The sequence below is a fragment of the Orbicella franksi genome, chromosome 2 (assembly GCF_964199315.1).
Source record: "Orbicella franksi chromosome 2, jaOrbFran1.1, whole genome shotgun sequence".
NCBI classification, from domain to species: Eukaryota; Metazoa; Cnidaria; class Anthozoa; order Scleractinia; family Merulinidae; genus Orbicella; species Orbicella franksi.
This window is the reverse complement of record NC_138146.1, coordinates 35,944,145-35,965,123: the sequence shown is the minus strand read 5'-3', so window position 1 is coordinate 35,965,123 and position 20,979 is coordinate 35,944,145. Positions and strand designations below refer to the sequence as shown.

The 20,979-nt window shown below is 37.4% G+C and overlaps 2 protein-coding genes across 2 annotated transcripts; both read right to left on the bottom strand.

The window, feature by feature from the left end:
* Positions 1-2,958: 2,958 nt before the first annotated feature.
* LOC145479613 (acetylcholine receptor subunit alpha-like) lies at positions 2,959-19,605 on the bottom strand. Its single transcript, XM_081458021.1, has 8 exons — positions 19,437-19,605; positions 14,072-14,176; positions 13,235-13,368; positions 12,713-12,757; positions 11,659-11,768; positions 10,570-10,869; positions 5,008-5,452; positions 2,959-3,924 (listed from the first exon to the last, which is right to left on the bottom strand). Exons 1-8 carry the CDS (start codon positions 19,501-19,503, stop codon positions 3,622-3,624), a joined length of 1,509 nt encoding a protein of 502 aa, XP_081314147.1. The 5' UTR covers positions 19,504-19,605; the 3' UTR covers positions 2,959-3,621.
* On the bottom strand, positions 8,474-10,380 carry LOC145479614 (CHRNA7-FAM7A fusion protein-like). The gene has a single exon (XM_081458022.1). The coding sequence runs from the start codon at positions 9,616-9,618 to the stop codon at positions 8,794-8,796; it is 825 nt and encodes a 274-aa protein (XP_081314148.1). The 5' UTR covers positions 9,619-10,380; the 3' UTR covers positions 8,474-8,793.
* Positions 19,606-20,979: the final 1,374 nt, after the last annotated feature.

The window sequence follows — 20,979 nt, the reverse complement described above, 5'->3', positions numbered from 1 at the left end:
TTAAATCTCGATCAGCTGATAATATGCATAAAACCATTGCAAAATTGATCTTCCAGTCCATGTAAATGACACGAATAGACCCATTTTGCAACAGTTGGTCACTTTACGTGCTTTTCAAGAACAAAGTGATTTAGTCATACATAATGATATCAGAAATGAAAAGAACATTTACAAATAAGCTTGCATGCATAGTTTCAGGTTGATATCCTCAAGAGGGAAGTTTTTATGGTCTTTAAAAATTAGAAGGATTTGTATGAGAAGAAGGCGCTTTGCCGTCCAGTCACACTCCACTGGTTTTCCTTACAAATCCTTGTAATTTTGCAAATCTTCAAACTGCTGTTAGATCTTTGCTTTTCGGTTAATTAAAGAGCCTAAAAGTTTCAATCCTTTCTAATATTTTACCCCTCTTTCTATCTCCAATAATTATGTGCCAGCAGCTTCTTTTTGCAGTGATTAACAACCGAAAAAGTTTAAGGAGGGTAAAGCCTCCTTGCTTCCCTACAAAACCTTCTAATTTTTTCAATATTCAACGTAATAAGAAGTTTCTTTGATAAAGATTTGGTACTAAAAATCAGCGATAAAAACGAACGACGTTTCGACCTCGCCGAGGTCATTTTAAAGTTCCAAGTAAAATCTAAAAAGTAAATGGGAATGTGAAAACCTTAAAGCATGTTAGCTTAACATGCATAATTATCTAAACAAATAGCTTCGCACGAATTGAGTCACACTGTTGTTAAGCTTTGGTTTCAGTTCCTTACATAACATTGCTCTAAGATTTCCAAAGCATTGCCCTGAAAATGGGTGTTTTGGCTATTTAAGAGGCTGTCTCTGTAAGAACCGACCACTGATTTTACTTCGAAGATTCGATTTTTCGCATGAGCTGGGATTTCGAAGCTGTTACTTAGTCAATCACAAAAATGAGTTTTAGTTCATTAAAAATTCCAATTGAAGTTTTCTAGGATTGATTGAAGCTCGGTCCGCTCGACACAAGTTTCATGCCCGCCGAAACTGGAAAAATAGCACATATTGCAGGGGTTCTAAAAAAATAATATTCGCTCAAAAGTCCCAATTCTTTTTTTCAACTATAGATATATCATAGCAGTTTGTTTAGCCATGTTGCAATTATAATTCAATGTTGTTCCTTCAACGGTTAAAAGAAGACTTTCTACCCGTTAAATCGAGTTTTGAACCAAACACGAAAATACCTCTACTTTGAAGGCACGTGAGTATAACGGGAAGATTGGGAACTAAATCACTTGTTGTAAACACAAAATGGCCGTGGCATTTTGTATCAATCCTTCCTTGGCTTCCCGAATCACCGTTTACTGTTCATACATGTATGTGTGCCGAGAGTTCTCCGAAAGAGTGCTTTTACAAACCTTTCAAGAGGAGTCTACATGATTAAACCGGCTTCGAGGAAAACAATGGTCAGTAATACAAAGAACATCGAAGTATGTGACGGTCACGCTCGACACAGATGAGGAACGTATAAATCGACTTTATATACAAACCTACAGTTGCGAAGGAAAAGCCGGCAGTTTTAATGCTACCTAGGTTTCAAGGATCGCTACAAAGGACCAAAACTTTAATCTTGAAGCCAGGTAAGAGATTTACGGGAATTTATCGGAGCACTTTAGGAAGGCGAGTGTGTTAGTTACTCACTGGAATATTTTCAAAATTTCCTGAACTTTAACCGGTCGTCAGTTTTGAAAACCTAATAATAATAATAATAATAATAGTAATAATAATAATCGATATTTAAACAGGATGACCCCTTCAGTCGCAGGACTGGTATCAACGGGGGCCCTGTATAACGTAAAATAAAAAGAGCATGTATAAATAATATATATCTATTAAAAACTAACTACTTTAAAAGATACGCTAAAATGTTTAAAAAATTAAAAAGCTTAAAAAGGTAATAGCGTTCTCATAAAAATTGGATATCGAATTGAAAATGTTCTAAAAAATAACCTAAGAAAAAAAATCGGAGATAGCCTTGAAACGTTCCTTAGGTGGCAAAATCTTTATGTTCGTTGGAAGGCTATTAAATGTGCATGGACCATGATAATAAAAAGACTTTTTAGCGACATCTAAATGAAATTTGGGAAGTATAATGTCAGTGATTGACGATCTAGTGCATCTGTTAAAAACATGTTGGTTGTCGCTCTGGCAGCGTAACAGGAAATAGTCTTTAAAGTATAGAGGAACTTCTCCGACCAAGCACTTGTTAACTAACAGTGCACAGTGCTTTTCCATGGTTTTTGTAAGAGGCGGCCAGCGTAGGTTCTCGAGTATTGTTTCCGTAGCTATGTCAGGTTTAAAACCGTATACGATTCTCGCAGCTCGTCGTTGCAGGCGTTCAAGAATCTTTCTGTTACTGCTTCCCAGAGGGCAAAAGCACGTATCACAATAGCTTAATATCGGTAGCACTGTGGACAAATAGATCTTATTTGCTGCTTCCGTGGTTAAACAACCTCGTAATCGTGACAGGAGGCCAAGTCTGCTGGTAACTTTTGACCTTAAATAGCTTATGTGATCGTTGAAAGATAAACACTCATCTAGCAAGACTCCTAGGTACTTGAACGACTTTACTTGGTTGACTTCCTTTCCTTCCATGCAAAGCGGACTATGAGATTCAGATCTGACTAAATTTTAAGCGCTCCCTTTTTAAAATAATTTTAGATAATCAAATTCTTAGCAAACTATTCCTGTAAATTTTTTTTTTTAATTTGTAAATAATCACATTTTATAAATATTTTACGATGTATGTAGCCTTAATTATTTTATTTTAATTATTTTTAATATTGTTACGATTGTACTATTTCTTTCTTTTTCTAAAATTTTAATTTTTGAGGGCCATCAGGTTATCAGTTTTAATACTGTCAAATGTTACCCTCGTAAAATAAAGTCTTACCTACCTACCTACCTACCTACCTACCTACCTACTAGCCTCTGCCGAGTTCCAAATAAAACATACTCAGTTTTCTCAGTTTTCTTTTCTAGTGGGCAGACAAATTTTATTATTGTTTTAAATTAAGGGACATTTATACTTTCTATTCATGTAGTTCAGCAGTTTCAAACAGGTGCCAACCTGCAAAGTAGAGCTATTTTTGCGTTTAGTTCAAAACTCGATTGAACGGGTAGAAAGTCTTCTTTTAACCGTTGAAGGAACAACATTGAATTATAATTGCAACATGGCTAAACAAACTGCTATGATATATCTATAGTTGAAAAAAAGAATTGGGACTTTTGAGCGAATATTATTTTTTAGAGCGCCTGCAATATGTGCTATTTTTCCAGTTTCGGCGGGCATGAAACTTGTGTCGAGCGGACCGAGCTTCAATCAATCCTAGAAAACTTCAATTGGAATTTTTAATGAGCTAAAACTTATTTTAGCGATTGACTAGGTAAGGGCTTTGAAATCCCAGCTTTGAGAAAAATCGAATCTTCGAAGTAAAATCAGTGGTCGGTTCTTACAGAGACAGCTTCTTAGGACATGCTCTTTTTAGTTCTGAAGTTCATATTGCTGAAGCTAAAAGTTTAGAAAATATCGGCCATGCGACCAACTGCTACAAAAGTTCTATTACATCTTTGCAAAGCTGTTGTATTCAATTACTTCATTTATTTATAGTGATTGGGAATCTGAGCGAGAATGGCACTTGTTGAGGAAACCAGAACGATCGAGAAAATGACTAAGAACATTCGGTCAACGACTTGAGATACAAAGATCCAAAACTCTTTGTCTAGTTGATTGTCTTCCTTTTTAAGGGATCCCTTCGCGAGCTCGTTGATTCCTTCCATGATCTTGCTGAGAGTGTTGGTGGGCTTCACAACTGTCGCTGGAAGCTTACTCGGTGACAAATTGACAGGCTTGAAAGGTTTTGCTCCTACCAGCTTGATGTAGTTGCTTTCCAACTCCTCCACCTTGCATGATGAGTCAGAGAAATAAAAAGTGCAAGGTCAGCAGTCGCCTCAAGTCACAGGAATAAATGGTCACCAGTAAAGAGTCTGATTTATTTATAAAATTCATTGTCGACTTTCCGATGTCCTGAAATGGCATGAACGCCCGCAAAACATCAAATGTGCAAGATGTATGTTGAAATTAACAGTCCATGGCCATACATATGGATTATTGACCAAGTGTGAGGACAAGATGGCTGGATATTGGCCGAGTTTATGGACCGAGTACGTCTCGGTCCATAAACTCCCAAAAAAAAGAACGAGGCCAATATCCAGCCATCTTGACCGAACAAGCTTGGTCAATAAAGGATACATTGTATGGCTTTCGGGGAAATTTTTCTTGCGGGATACGGAGGGTAGTCCCGAGTGGGCAAGATGGCTCCATCTTGCCCGCTCGGTTAGCCAATCACAGCGCAGGATTTGACTCATCTTGCCCGCTCACGGAGCTAGCCATACAATAAAGAGTCTTATAATTCGGGAAGAAATTTCAAATCGGCCTCGCGCTGCGCTCTAATTTGATTTTGAAATTACTCCGCCAAGCTCCAATTACAGTTACTAATATTTTACAGTCCACAGAATGAGCCTTGGTATTCAGGATTGGTGCAATTTCCTTTGTTCTTTGCGCAAGCTGCGCGTGCCATACAATTAGATCAACCTCGCACACCGTAAAATCTGCACGATCAGAGTGTTCAGGAAAAAAGCACTAATCAGGCACAATTTTTATATTAATCATCAAGACAGTTTCCAGTGAGGTCAAAAGTCAATACAAGCTTTACTGTTTCCTTAAAACACACCGCAAAAGCTACAGGCTATAGATGTAGTCTTAATTCTGGCCATTTTGCTTCTAGAACAAAGACATTGAAATGCTATTATTGCGTCCTTAGGAAGCTAAACCAGAATATTGAAAAGTTATGGTATTTTTAGGAAAGGCCTACTTCTTCTTGTACGAACACAATGTTTCTGTACTTCGTTGCTTTAAGAAACCAATGATTAATAATAATAACAATAATAATAATAATAAAATTGACCTGCCAAATGTCTTCTTACCTTGACATCTATTCGTCTTGTTGACCGCACATTGGCTTTAGGGTGCCCAGTGTCTATACACAGCATCCTAGCCAGATAATGAAGAAAAAAGACTCGGACCCACTGTGGCATCTCAGTCTTCTTGTAGCAATTCAACGAGATGCAGTTAGCGACTAAGGCCGCACCAATCTGAAACATGGCAGCCAGCAAGATCTTAACAATAATAGGTGTTGCATCTGACGTCACTGGAATGCTGTCGGAGACATTTAGGATGACAACAGACATGGCGAGGAACGATTCTATGACGAGAGTCACGCGTTCACCGAATTCTGGTGGAAACGCAAAAGTCAGAACAGAGAAAGCAGTGACAACCAGGCAAGGAATGATGATATTGAAGAGGAAAAAGCCAGGAATGCGACGCATTCGGATGTAGAAGGTGATGTCAGGATAGGGTTCAGGGCAGCAGCTGAGATAAGAAAGAAAGAAGAGAAATGAAGAAGATCTGACACCCAATCCTGAGTCACTTACTGTAAGTTGAGCTTGAAAATAGATATTGACTTTTCTTATAAAATTAGGAGTATTAAGGAGCCTCGAATTCAGCTAGAAACTTAGAACAACTCAGATTCCGGCTTTTATACTCGCGCTATGTCACGCCGAGCCTCGTTCAGTGACCGTTGAGCCAGTCATCATTCTATAGCTTTGAAGTTGAAGTTTTCTAGATTTTCACCTAGACACGTAAAATCCATTTGAGGTGTAACAGCTTTCCTTCGCGCTATTTGAGCATGTAGGATACCCCAGTATCATTTAAATTCATTTTACTGAACTGAAGTACGTTATTTCATTGTTCCTCAATTGAAGTGCCCCATGGCGTCCAAAGAAAAACACCTAGATGGCATTACTTGCACATGAACATGAATCCCTGCTCGCTGTCAAAGTGGAGCATTCTCGCAGACTGTAGTTCTTAATAATGAGTCACGACCTCCAGCTTGACATTAATTCAAACTTAATGAGCTATTTGAGCATAAATACAAATCTTGCAACCTTGTATCGAATAAAAGCTAGAAATCACTTTTAGTGAAAAAAATGAACTAACACTTCCTTAAGACATGCCGCAATACAAGAAAGCAGTGAAGGCTCCCGTCAAGAATTCGTCACTCAAACAAAATGTTATCCGTTAGTCAACGTACCTTCAAGTTGAGTGTAGATTTGGAAAGTCATGTCCCTGGAAAGCTGTGTGTTTGTACCGTGAATGTTCCTGTAGGTAACATTTGTTTTTACGTGCCTTGGTGTGGCGTGCATCTTCCTTGTTTACCAGTGTCTGCGACATGTTGGATATGTTGTAACTGATCCAGTCACTTCATTTGGTAGGTCCGTTCTTAAGTATGTAGATGTTACCTACTTATAACATGCTCATGGGCAACCTTTGGTTCAATTTATTGATTCAAAGAGAAACCCTAGTTAAGTCACCACGTATTGAAATTTCGTGGTCAGAGGACACGTTGTTATTTCACAAGTAGGGTATATAAATTTATTTTAGGAATCATTGAAATTAGTAGCGTGTTGAAAAAAGAAACTGCACTGGGTCAAGAAGAACAGGTGAACTCAGATAAGACCAAAAGCAGACACAATTTTCTTAAAGGAAAAGGCATATTCTGCCAACTTTTAGATATGCTCCCCTGAGAAATGTTTCCCACATTTTCACCACTATAATCAAGACGATTAAGTCTTGGACAGTAGTCGATTCTTTTGTCTTTGCAGGTACATTTTATATGTAGACCATAATAGTTTACACAACGTATTCAAGAAACCAATGATGAATTTGCAGGAATCCCATTACAACATGATAATCTTCAACTGATTGAATTATTGATGTTTCGTTGAGAGCCAAACAAAAGCAAACCTTTTAGACACTCCTTTTTAAAGTGCACTTGGACTTACATGCACATTAACTTCAGAGGACCTAGACAAGTGACGTCTAAACATTTGCTGAACCCACTATGAAACAGATATCCTTTTAAAAATATCACGAAGTGATATCTTCATTGATTCCAGGCGCTTCAAGGTTGGTAGTCCAGTTCTAAGTAATATTTGCATGCAGAGCTACTTAGAATGGGTTGTTTTGGCTCAATCATTTGGGCGCGTTTTCACACAACAACTTGCTTTACGAACTTGCGAGTTTGTTCTGATGATTGAATACGTGTTTTGTTCGTCCTGAATGTCGTTTTTAATGTTGACAGGTATATGTTGTTACGTTTATCGAGGTGTAGGCAAAATCAAAATCAAAAGTAAATTTAAAGCAACAAACTATATCTATTTCTGTGGGTACATATCAATAATTGAACTTTTTAAACCAAGTATACAAACTGAGAGATGACGTGGAGTCTTACAACACGAATCGCGAACCGAAACTTTTGAGCTTAACTCTCATATGCAGGTTAATTTTGTACGCTATGAAGACCAATAACACAGTGGAAAATGAGAGATGAACGTAGTACCTTCAATATTTTTTACCCTATTTCTATTCTCGGCTTTGATTTACAATTAACAATTTGCAATTGGAAACTGCGGAGTCTACTTAGTAGAGCGATACAGCCCCAGACAGCTGTTAAAGATGCCACAAAATTTAGATGCATTACCAAAGTTAATAAGTTTAAATTTTTATAGTTTGGGACATTAAGGATGGCAGAATATTCAGTTCCCCTAGAGTAATTTAACTGTTGTTTTGAAATGCACACTGTGCCATCCCCAGGTGGCTATAGGCGAAATTGCTTTCACATGAAGTGTCGTGTTTCAAGTAGACACAATGTTTGTCAAGTCAACATTGGGAAGGGTTTAAAAGCAAAATCGTCACTAAATGAATTTGCATATCTTTCGACTCGACAGCTTATAGACGAATTTTCGCACAAAAGCATGCGCATACGTTTTCTAATACTTTGCAATTTAAACCAAAGGGAAAAGTTTTAAAGGTAGTCATGACACCAAGAGGAAAGGAGAAAGTGGTTAAAGGTGAAACTGTGGGTTTTCTTATCATCCTATCGCCATTTCATTACTATAGATCAGTATTTGTTTAATGGTTGTTTTATTCTTCCTTGTTGAACATGCACCAACAATGTAAGTAATTTATCATTTCCCCAAAATAACGTCTTCACAAGTCAACTAAGGGACCTGTGTTTAGATACCAAAATCACATCGTTTTAATTTTGTGTCTTTTCGTTTGCTTTTGATGAGTAAAACCAACTGGGTTTTTATTATTTTCTGGCAGATCGCATCCACCGTCTAAGTAATTTAAGGTGTTTGTGGAAAAGCTGACGAACTCATCATTCGTATTTAGAAAAAGTACATAATTAATCATTTGTTTTGGCATAGACTCCCACGAACAGGCATTACAATCACAGTTTTAAAATTGCTGAAAATTGTTTTTCTTAAGGTTGAGGAAAAATGTCTGGAATTAAGTAATTTAAGCTCCATAAAATCTAAAGCCCCAGTTTTAATAATTCCCACAGTTCTCTCGCTTTACTTTAAAGCCATGAGGTCTACTCTGATTTCATTACGTTTGTTGACCCTTAATTGTACACAGCTATGTAGTAATGATGCCCTAGAGGGATGAAATCCTTTCACAATATTACTCTACGTGAGGAGTAAGTTTCACAGTCGTAAGTCAGTTGTTTCTAGCTATTATCTTTCATATTTCTAGACTTTAGCTGTTTCCAGTGGTCTTAAGTAAAACTCGAAAAACAATTTATTCTGTCAGCTCTGTTCTCACTTCATTCCGAGACAGTTTTGTCAAATATCACTGTCCCCGAGGCGTTACAAGAGTAAGTTGTAGTGATCAGGCACTTGAGCAAATATTGCGCACGAAGAACAGACAAACGCTATGGAAAATGCCAACAGGAACAGGCGATCTACCACGCGCGAAACGAAAATCCAAAAGCTACGATTTGCGATATGCTCGTCGTGGACCATTTCACAATGAGCTAGCTCTGTGAGCCCATCGGCAATCTTCGAGGTACTGTCCTGATTGGTTCGTTGCATGACTGCATGATGTGTTGGTGAAGACAAGGAGTTGCCGCCTGGGGATCCAAGAGGTTTTGTCCCAGAGAGCTTTCTGGCCTCGAGAACCATCAGATCTGCTGATCGACCAGGCACTCGAATGGGCTGTCTTTCTATTCTTTCCCTTGGTTGACCCGAATTAATACACAGAATTCTGGCCAAATAGTGAAGAAACACCACTCTGACCCACTGGGGCATCTCGTACTTTTTGTAAAGATTCAGTGAGATACAGTTTGCGACTAGTGCACCTCCAATTTGGCACATGGAAATGAGCAAGAACTTAGTGAGAAGAGGGGAATTGTCCGAAGTAACAGGAACGCTGTCAGATACCATCAAAATAACGAACGACAGAGCTAAGAAGGATTCGATAACCAGAGTCACTCGTTCGCCGATCTCCGGTGGCAGAACAAATGTCAATACAGCTAAGGACGTTATAACCAGGCACGGAATGATGATATTGTAGAGGAAAAATCCTGGTTTTCGACGAAGATGAAGGGTGAATGTGACATCTGGATAGGGCTCCGGGCAGCAGCTGTATGTAATAGAACACATAATTACAAGCCAGTAGGATCCCGGTGCCATGTGCAACGTGCTTGAAGGACTGGCATGCACTGTCAAACTGACTCATATTATTAATTAACTCATGGCATCAGCTTTCAGGCTAATTTATACAAAAGGATATTACGAAACTGTTTCTGATGCATGTTGGTGCACGTGCACGTGCTTGTGCGGTCCTCATGATAACTTTACTACAGAAATTTTTGAACAATTCCCTCCGACATAAACAGTAAACCCATTTCCTACCTTGTCAATAAAAACAACGGGGAGGAAAAACATTATTGCTTTAAGTACGATTACTAAAATAGGATATATGCAGGTCCACAGTGTTAAAAAAAAGTGGCGAGGAAAGAAATAAACGAAAATAAATTTAACATGAATCTAAATAAAAACTAATTAAAAGACGAAGAAACCTTTGAAAGCATAAAATGAAAGAGAGAGTCAGCCATTTGTAGTTGTGTTCAGTGAGCTAAAATAACGGTTGTGTTTCAGCGACTTTCGTCATCGGTTGCAGTTCTCTTGTTATGCACGGTAAGTATTGAATCACGTCTTGAGATAAATCAGACTGTACGTGCGGTACATTTCGCTCTTTTATAGCATACGTCCATCAGCCTAGTTCAATTGCAACTATATAGTAATCACTATGACTTAAGTTCAGTGTAAGGAAAACACGTCCTTTTTTAATGAGGATACTTTCCTTTACAGGTTAGGGAGGATTTCTACCTTGTTTTTCCACTTCAGTTTTACGGGCAAAGTTTCTCCGCTAAATGGAGTTCTGAGCAAATTATGTGACGTTGCAAACGGATCATTTTTAGTTTTAAGAAGAATTAACACCATGCATTCAGTATTACTTTGGTCTCAATGAAGTGATCTGTGCAGGATTTTTCGACTGATAAAATGATCCTCCACCGTCAATGAAACCGTTCCTAATTCGACAGAAAATATTCTGACGTTTTTGACTGAATGGTACATTACCTGTATTTTGCCACGTTTCTCTTAGCCTTTGCCGAGATGAGTTCAAATTCTGAACTCTTCATGTAGAAACCAAGGTCTGCCGAGTCTCGCATTTGCACGATGTTTACTTCCAGCCCGTGGTAAGTCCAGGAACCGAACTTGAGTTCACACATTTGGTCGTCAAACGGGAAGTACGTAATGTCGATATTACAACCGCTTCGAAGGATAGTGGGCGCGAACCAGGTGCTTCCTCCATCAGAAGTCAAGATGACTTTGGTTTTGAACAGATATAGAGTTCCACTTGGAAGCAACTCCTCCGCACTGACGAAAAACGATCCACAAATAAACATGTCAAACATTCTCAGAGACGCACGTCACGAGTATTTTTTTTTTTTTTGTCTGGTATTTTGTTGTCAGGGCTCATGGCTTGTAGCAATAGAATTTACATAATTTCTGGGTCTATCTGTTTGGGGGAGGGTTGTCAGAGAAAATATGCCGAAGAAAACCGGCATTTTATGTTCTCCTCCTGGAGAAATTTTGTAGCTTGCTCATTACGGTGCCCCAAGCCATTTGATAATTGGCTAAAACAACAAAGAGGAAAGCGGTAAGATGATTGGGAATTAAGCTAATTACTCAAGCAATCTTGTCCCTTTGCCCTAGCAGTTTGCGAGTGCCCATTTATACTGTTGGGTTGAAATGTCACAATTTGGGTGCTGTATGGCCCGATAAGAAAGAGAATATATACTAGCCAGGGTCTTTTAATAATTAATCCAAATAACCCACGCACCAACAATTAGGACACCATACAAGTAATATTTTTTTTCTCTCCGTGTTTCTATCAATTTATAACAACACGAGTAATACATAACACCCTGAGAGCAAGGTCACCTCTCTCTTTTCTAGAAAGATCGAAGTGACTCTGCTCCTAGGGTACACGAGTCAAAGTTCGGGGGGCTGAAAAGCTGTTGTGGGAATACGAGAAAATCTTTTCTATTTCTTTTAGATAACAACGCGAGACAAAGAAACGAAAATGACTCGTTTAGTGGTGTTAGGAGTTCTCAAGTGGAGTGGACAAAAACGAATTATTTCTGATTCCTGTTATGTACTTACTTGTTGTGAAGAACAATGTCAGGAAGCCAGACTAATTTGGGGCTGACGTTAATTGTTTTTATTCCGCCATACTCAGACGCATTCCACTTCAGGAGATGATTGTTCCAGTTCTAGTCAAAGTAGAAAGCATTGCAAGAAAATAAAAGCGTTCGACTTGCCAGACTCTGGATTTAAACCTTTTTTGCTATACAGCATGAAAGGAGGCAAAGATGCTGCAAAAAATCATCTACGCACTAGGCTAAGATCCCCGTTTTGTGAAATTTTTTCTTTGCAATTTTTTTCTGGTTGAAACACATGATGTAAGGGGATACATTTTGACCTCGAATTTCCTAGAGCTGAATCAGGTCAACCAGGCCATGTGTATAGGCTTTGATAGGGTTGTGCTAGCAAAAGTAGCATATTAGCAGTGCTCGTATATTTCTAAAATTATGCGGGTAATGATTATGGTAGTTTTGTAAATTACACTCATTTTGGTAAAAAATAAAGAAATTATACTTGTACTTTTTACTATAATTTGCTAAGAACACTTCATAACTATGCAACAAACAAGAAAATGGCAAACACATGTACCTCACTGTATACACTCGCTGTATCCACTCGCTGTCGCGGACGCCATCTTAGTTACCCGAGCTCTAAGTTATGCGCATGCGTTTAGTCTATGGAAAGAGTCCTGGGTCAATTCCTGTGGGACCCAGGTCCCATGAATGTGACAATAAGCAGACAAAAAATTGATTTTGTTACTTAGATTTGCCTGTAACACTGATCTCGGGTCAAAACAATTGGTTGTATGATCAATAGATGATGATTTTGTGTTGCAAAGCTGGCCAAAAGTGCAAATTATGCCAGCAGTGCTTTTTTGCTTCGGAAAATCGATGCTACATTATGCTAACACAATCCATGAAAACCTAAATGTATATATGACGTATAATTTTTGAAAATAGGAATTTTGAAGATATATAAAAAAAAAACATGAAAAATGTCAGCGATGTTGAAAACTAAGTCAATTGAATTATACGTTTTGTTCAGGAATTCGTATTATGCCTATCTCACTTACCATTCTCACCCAAATATTGCTCACAAGAACTTGATCTTTTTCAATCTGTTATAGCAAGTAATAAATATTAGATGACAAACCAACCTCAAAATAGTCTCTAGATAAGATCTATGTAAGTATAGGCACTTCTTGACTCCCATCTTCTGATTCCATTTTCCACTCGACGACGATGAACTCTGGTGACGTGTTAAAACCGTTTACACTGGTAACTAAGCAATAGCTTAAAATGATTGACAGGATTTGTACTCGACTCATTTGTCAGCTTTGCTTTCTGACTAAGGCCTATAACTCTGCTAATGCACGTCAACTGTGCAATAAATTCACAGGCTTTTAAACTGGTAGTCAATCGCATTCGAGATCGAACTTTGACAGAGTGATCGGCACCCAACTTTCACTAGCAAAATCTCTCTCTTTTGTGCAGGTAGATACGTAATTAAGAATGATTAGGAGCCGGGATAACTTATTAATCTTAATTTTAAATGTCTTCAGTCCTAAAAAGGTTTATGTCAATAAATTGTTTACCAAGTCAACAATCTGTGTGTAAGCAATTCCAAATTTGACTTCAATCGGCAACTCTTTATCCTGTGCGGGACGAACATTTTTGTTGTAACCGCTGAATAGATCTCGCACCAGTCTCGCTTCGTCGTCATCTTCTTCTAAACCAGAATGATGAAAAGTTGGAGTTAAGCTACAAAATCGTGATATCTCAACTCTATTTAGACCGGGCTATTTCTTATCTTCTGCGATCGGGACAGGTTTTCACAACGCCTCCTGAACTTCGAAAGCAATGATTTGGTTTTTGTTTTGTTTTTTCAAGAGCAATAATAATATAAACAGGATTAGAGGGTTCATGGTGCGCCCCCGGTGTAAATATGGTTAAGAACGAAAATAGCTTACATCCGTCCCTAACTGTTAAAACAAAACTAAAGGTTACTGATAAATGATCAAAAGCACAGGAAATCCACAGCAGTTAGAGGAGTAGCTAATTAACTTTGATATGGGGACATCGTAGTCACTTTGAAAAGGCTGCCTCTTTCAACTCATGGGACAATTGTATACTTCTATGACACTGTAACATGACGTGGTCAAGGTAAAGATTAGGTTGAAGTTTTACTTTATTCTAGTGCTAGTTTTCTAATATTCGCCTAACTTTAAGTTACGGATTGAAGCTTTGTTGATTTTGCCACTACTTACCATCGTTGTCATTTTGAGGGGATTTATATACACTACTATTTAGCGCCCCCTGTGATAGTCCTTGGCCTGTTTTGAAAAGAAAGGAATCCTGAATTTCTGACTAAAAAGAAGATAGCAACAGTTACGATTACTTCCATGGTACCAATGACTGTGTCAGCTACTTACCACTACTGTCAGCGGAGAATTTGTGCACACTTGCATTTGACGCTTCTCCCTGCGACAGAGATTCGTATTCGCTGCCATTTAAGACAGCGTGAGATAATCCGATTCCTGTCATATAAGATAAAATTGTGTTACTAGATTGAACTCCACCCTATGTGTAGTTTGGGATCGGCTTTATGATAAGGGCTGTGTGGTTTGTGAACTTAAATTGGTAGAAAAAGAATCATGTTGGCTTTACGCTGTATCTACCGTTTCACGTTGTCTGAAGTAGGACCTGGTAAGAAGGCTGCATTCTAAATGCCAATAAAAAAATAAAGTTGCTAAAATTAAATTCTTTCTTTCCTATTAAATACGTGAATGGCTCTTATGATGCTGAGTCCTAGAAAGGGCTTTGTCAGTTGAAAGATCGGAGCAATTTGACAGTTGTCATTTAACAGTTTGACTGCGCGTTTTCTCACATGACAGTTGTTTCCATACGCACTATTTGTGAGCTATGTTTAGCTCTTATTAGCCAAGCAGGAGGTCTGTATGGGAGAATCTTGACCGAGGTCATGAGTACAGACCGAACGCAGTGAGGTCTGTCCAGACGACTGAGGTCAAGATTTTCCCATACAGACCGGTTAATAAGATGTTTATTACATACCCCGAAACGGTATAATCTGAGGAACGCTGATTTTAATATTCCACGTTTTCGCACCGTGCATTATGGAAAACATTCTTTACGATATTTTGGACCCCATCTTTGGAACAAATTAGACAAAACTGATAGAGAGAAGCCTATAATGTTAAGAGTTTTAAAAGCAGTATTAAGAGAGCTATCACACTTAATAGATAATCGTAAGAACTCAGGATATATGCTGTTAGGCCGCTTTAAATTTTACATTTTATATATATTTGATATCTTTTAAGCTTTTTAAATCTTACTAAGTTCATATATTTGATTTATTTTTTATTTTTTTTTTTTTAAATTTATTTTTTTATACATTATTCATTAAATTGTAAATAATGTTAACTTTAGCTAAGGTATATTTCATTGTGTAAATAGTGTCCCCAAGTAGTTTTCATTTAAGCTAAATACTATTAACACTTTAATAAAGTCTTTCAGTCATTCATTCATTCATTCATTCATGGCGCAAACAAGAACAATTTAAGAGGCCCTGCACCTAAGAAACGACCGATGATTTCCGGCTAAAAAATAAAATCGGCCTATTTTTATCTCCCAAGTAGAGGTTACCGAATACTATTTAAAAATGAATTTCTTTTGTTTCAGTTCCGCTTTAAACCAAAAATATCGAGCCGCAAAGTTTTTCCGTCTGAAAGCAGCAAAATCAGGCCGAAAATAAGCCCCCGCAAAAAACTGTTTAGAAATTACTATCGCAACACAAAATAATGAGAAAACTACACAGTGTTGAAGAAAAAGGCCTTTTAATGCAATATCATTCGATAAACATCAAAAAACTGCCGAAGCGATTAACAAATAAAGTTTCAAATATTGCATACTAAATTAGATGGAGCGTTGGAGCTGATTTTAAAATGATTATTTCTCAAAAGTTCAACGCTTTTGAAAGCAATCACAGGGATGAATGAGACATTGGAGGGATACAAATCACGTTTCTGGAAAAACATTTTTCGGCCAAAGTATATTGACCTTGTACAAAGCGTTCAAAGTTACCGTGTTTACCGTTATCCTGCTACTTCGGCGAAACGCTTCTCTTTTGCCAATACGGCCATGGATAGCGTGTTAAACGGCACTTTAAACCTTGCTAGGCATTCAAAGACCGTCCTAAGTAGAAGGAAGTAGAATTAAAAGAGAAAGGAAGATGAAAAATACACAGAAAAAGAAAATAACTCGAAATTACCATCTGCTAACGAAAGTTGAATCTGGAAAATGTCGTCGCGTGACAGCGGCCATTGACGTCATTTGTATCAATAGCGGTGGAATCCAAACGAATGCACAAATAGGAAAACAATTTTTCCCGGCCAGAAAACGTTTAGTGGAACAATGTTATGTTATTTTTCACAAATGATGGTCACTCAAAAAGAAAAACTTCCCCAACCGCCACACCGTTTTGGCCGCAGCGTGATCTGAGTTATTGGTCACGACTTGATCTCTAGCCGCTGACCGCCCGAAGGACATTGCAGACTCGTTTTCCCACGCTCTTGCGACCTTTACGTGACAAATGACGTCATTGGCCGCTGTCACGCGACGACATTTTCCAGATTCAACTTTCGTTAGCAGATGGTAATTTCGAGTTATTTTCTTTTTCTGCGTATTTTTCATCTTCCTTTCTCTTTCAATTCTACATCCTTCTACTCAGGATAGTCTCTGAATGCCTAGCAAGGTTTACAGTGGCGTTTACCACGCTATCCACGGCCGTATTGGCAAAAGAGAAGCGTTTCGCCGAAGTAGCAGGATAACGGTAAACACGGTAACTTTGAACGCTTTGTACAAGGTCAATATACTTTGGCCGAAAAATGTTTTTCCAGAAACGTGATTTGTATCCCTCCAATGTCTCATTCATCCCTGTGATTGCTTTCAAAAGCGTTGAACTTTTAAGAAATAATTATTTTAAAATCAGCTCCAACGCTCCATCTAATTCAGTATGCAATATTTGAAACTTTATTTGTTAATCGCTTCGGCAGTTTTTTGATGTTTATCGAATGATATTGCATTAAAAGGCCTTTTTCTTCAACACTGTGTAGGTTTCTCATTATTTTTGCGTTGCGATAGTAATTTCTAAACAGTTTTTTGCGGGGGCTTATTTTCGGCCTGATTTTGCTGCTTTCAGACGGAAAAACTTTGCGGCTCAATATTTTTGGTTTAAAGCGAAACTGAAACAAATGAAATTCATTTTTAAATAGTATTCGGTAACCTCTACTTGGGAGATAAAAATAGGCCGATTTTATTTTTTAGCCGGAAATCATCGGTCGTTTCTTAGGTGCAGGGCCTCTTAATTCGTTTAATGTAACTAGTATGTACTAACAGACATTTTGCTTTCGAACGGCGATGAGCTGAATTTAATTCTGCCAAAATTTGCTCGTCCTCTTTATTTTTTTTCTCTCGTAAGGCTTTTAGGCACTTCCATAAATAAATATTGTTAGATGAAAATGGTCAATGATTTTTCATTTTAGTTTGCAACTTTTTTACTGCAAAACATTACCGGGAAAAATCTAGACCGCTTCCAATATCGACTTCAGCCAATTCGTGAATTTGGTAGTTCCCAGTCCTTGTGAGACAGAGCTATATAATGATACGTTATAATTCCAGGGGTTTCACAGCTAAGCATTTCTGCTTGAAATGAAAGACTCTGAAACACTCTGCTCTTTCATCGCAAATTTCACGAGCAAACTGACTAAAAAACAAGTCGCGTTAGACACAACACCCTTGCAAAGGTTTCAAGTTTCAACTCGCTAAGTTTGTTTCAAAGGCCTCCAAAATCTTTATCTCCTGTTTTAAGTGTCCACTAAACCAAGTTTCATCTACAGGCGTGGTGGAGGATTCAAGAAGGCAATGGAAATAATGGCTCTGTAATTCTTATTCTCTAGTATTTTTTCACTTTATCTCAAGGATGAATATTGAAAATGTTCTGTAAAGATAATTTTGAAACTAATCTTTGGTAAAATATCCAAGATGGTGTCGAGTCATGTCTAGGATTTTGTCAGCATTCTTGGATTATGCAGTAAAACAATCAAATCCTGTGATGCTATTGCCATGGCACGACCGTCTATAAAATGTCCTTTGCAAGACACTTACACATGATTTTAAAAAATCTAAGTCACAAGTCTAAACAAGAGATTATCAAGATAAGATAAACCTGATAATCTTCTGGTCTAAACCAATTAAGGCGTTCCTGGGAAATAGCGATGATTAATTTAGCCATTCGGAAGCAATGTTCATTCAATCATTTCAGTGATGAGTAATAATCGAGTTCCCGGTTCCTCGACTCAGCAGATTAATAATTTACGACTGAAAACAGTTGAAGAAAAATACTTGTAAATTTCAGAAAAAAATTGCAAATTTCCTAGAAATGGCTTTACAATTTTGCTATTTTAAACTTTTTAAAGTTTACAAATTCTATCGTAATGGTTGAAACAACACGGGAGACCTGGCGTGGTCTAATTATAGTGAACAAAGACGAGAAGGACAAATCAGCAGCTTTAATTCCGCGAACGTTTTTCTATAAACGATTTGACAAACAATTTTTTTTCTCCACGCTAAAGGAACTGACTAAGTCCACTTTGGAGTGAACAACAATTATTGCGTAGATAGCTTTCTGAAACGGGATTTTGACGACAGCGGTATTCCTTGGCTGAAATAGACCCCCTACGGCGAGGAGATGTTGCAATTCCCCACAAAGTGATGAATTGACAAAAACCAGAATAACTTTACACGTTGAAGATACAAATGCTATTTGTTTACTTTCAAAATTTTAGCAATACTTTTTGTGAATAATGGCCAGGCGATCTCGAGTTTTGTTTGCTTCATCAATTAACCGAATTCCACTCCTATGTCCAACAATTAATCATTTATAACGTCAATAGTCTGAAGATATAAAAATATAGTCAGATATTTAATGGTCCCCTCAGTGAATCCTGAATGCCTTTCCGCTGATTTTTTTTTTTTTTTTTTCAGGTCTTCCAACCCGATTTAGCCAAATTCTTAGTTTATTGTCAGCTTAAGCCGTCGCCTTCACATTAGATGGAAAAATATGTTTTTTGTACTCCATGTTGTCTTTCACCACGAAATGTTTCTGTCAAAATCGAGATGGGTAGTTCGTTTTTTTTTTTTTAAATAAGTTCGTACTTCACCGAAAAAGTGCTTGAATTTGTACTCTTTGAAATGAAAAAACATTGCCAGCTGAAAAAACAATGTGTTCAAAATGGATTTAATAAAATTCCTAAATCGTTTTAAGGCGAAGTGCTCTAAAGCAATTCATTACGAGTTTTATTTCAATGAATTCCGTGTGTAGACTTTAAAATATACAACACACAAGGAAGAGATAAGTTTAAGTTTCCCTTGGCATCACATCGTAAACCACAATCAAAACATTTTTTCAAATTTGCATACTTGTGGTGGTGCGTTCATCTCGTTTTCACATGAACTGCGTAAAGCGATGTTAAATAATGAAAAAAAAAACCCTGAAAAAATATCACTCCTTGAGGTTCGCAATATTTTCACAACACTTTTATTCCCGTTACAGAGCAGAAGTCGAAATGAAATTTGCCACCAGCCTAGCTGCGTGATTCAATGTCAATTTTTCAAGCAGCAGAGATAATCCATTAGAATAAGGAAGGCATCTATGCTCACTTACCACAAAGTGCATTTTGTAGTTATGGTTCAACGTAGGAAGCAAAAAATATTTCTTACCTGGAATTAGCAGAATCACGTAAAGGATATTGAATGTATTTTGGATCATCATGGCTCTTGATCGCATGAATTCGAAAACTTCTCTCGTGAAAAGGACTGAAACGTCCGTGTTAAACTGCAGGTGAAGCAGTGATAATATGGTGGTGGGATTGGACTGAGTTTAGCTTGATTCCATCTATAAAACCAAAAATTGTGAATTATTAATAACAGCCAGCTTTCTTTTCTTTATCGTACTTCACTCCCGGTAGCATTGTTAATAAAGCGTAGTTTTTATAATCTACACCTTGCGTCCAATATTTCAGTCAAACAAGTCAGTCGAAAATTGCTTTTTCCATTCATGTATAGAATCAGAAAAAAAAAACAACGCAAGCAAAGCAAACTGTATCACTAATTTGTTAATCTTCCACGGATTGGAAATAATTCATGTTTCCAATTTAGACTTATTTGAGAAAGAAGATTTAATGCAATATGGAACAGCTTTTGTGCTCACTCAATTTTCATGTCTTGGATGAAAGAACCTCTAATGTTTACGTCAAGCTGCGTCGGTCAATAAAACCAATTGCAACGTTTACCTTCATGTTTGAATGTATTATATTAGCTTTTCAGCGCTGAAAAGAAAAACAAATGTCTTTTTAAGTGTGAATTATTCAGATGAAAATCCGCATGGGCTATTCTAACAATTATAAAAAGAAAAATTGTGATAAGATCTTGATTTCGTTTGATCAATCTTACCAGTTAGATATGTCCCCTTTCGTTTGGCTAAAAATAATTCCGTTCCGGTATGTTACACTTTTTGTTTCTCTTGTGTGGCAAATAAGGTAAATAAACCAACATATTCGGTTGTATGTTATGCATCGGTAACACACTTGTGGTAACATGCAATCAATCAAACATAAACCCGAACAACATGGAAGTATATTCTACCATTATTTTTATTTTTATTATTCTCTCAGTGATAATTTTCAACACAGGTCTCTTTTATATTATGTACAAAAAAGAGAGTTGAGTGGCAAGGAAGTCATGTCATTTCGTTCAGATTTGCTTTTAGTTAGTTATCCTTGGAAATGATTTGTGTTTCGTGTTCTGGCAAGAATCGCGATCGCCAAAGTTTACGCCAAAATCAAGTTTTTCTTCTGCTTTTGCTTGTCGGATTACGGTTGGCTAAATCCCGAAAGAAATACCTTCAATAGTGAATATAATGATTTTCAACAGTTGAAACCTTCCTCACGTAAACTCAGATGCGGTTATAGAACTATCGTAACTTGGGTCAGATACAAGTAAAATATCAAAGATTGATTCATGTCACTTTCATCAAGAAATTTATCTTGTTTGGTTGGATTTTCGCTGATTTGTTCATCAACAAAGGAAAAGTCGAAATATGAATCCCTCGATTTTCAAGATGTAAGGGATGTAGTTTGTCAACAATACTATGGAGAGAAATTCTATTGTTACGCTGCACTTTTGATAAAGTAACGATGACGATCGTTTTTTATCTGGTTGTTGATAATCGTTGATCGCAATCGTTGCTCAGCTTCTAACAACT

Bases quoted from the DNA above. Each gene is read 5' to 3' on its own strand.
- LOC145479614 (XM_081458022.1), bottom strand. From the start codon at position 9,618: ATGGCACCGGGATCCTACTGGCTTGTAATTATGTGTTCTATTACATAC.
- LOC145479613 (XM_081458021.1), bottom strand. From the start codon at position 19,503: ATGCGATCAAGAGCCATGATGATCCAAAATACATTCAATATCCTTTAC. The intron at 13,369-14,071 runs GTAAGTAGCTGA...ATTCTGGTTTAG, and splicing joins ATTCTCCGCTGACAGTAGTG to AAGAAGATGACGACGAAGCG. The intron at 5,453-10,569 runs GTAATGTACCAT...TTCTTATCTCAG, and splicing joins AGAAACGTGGCAAAATACAG to CTGCTGCCCTGAACCCTATC.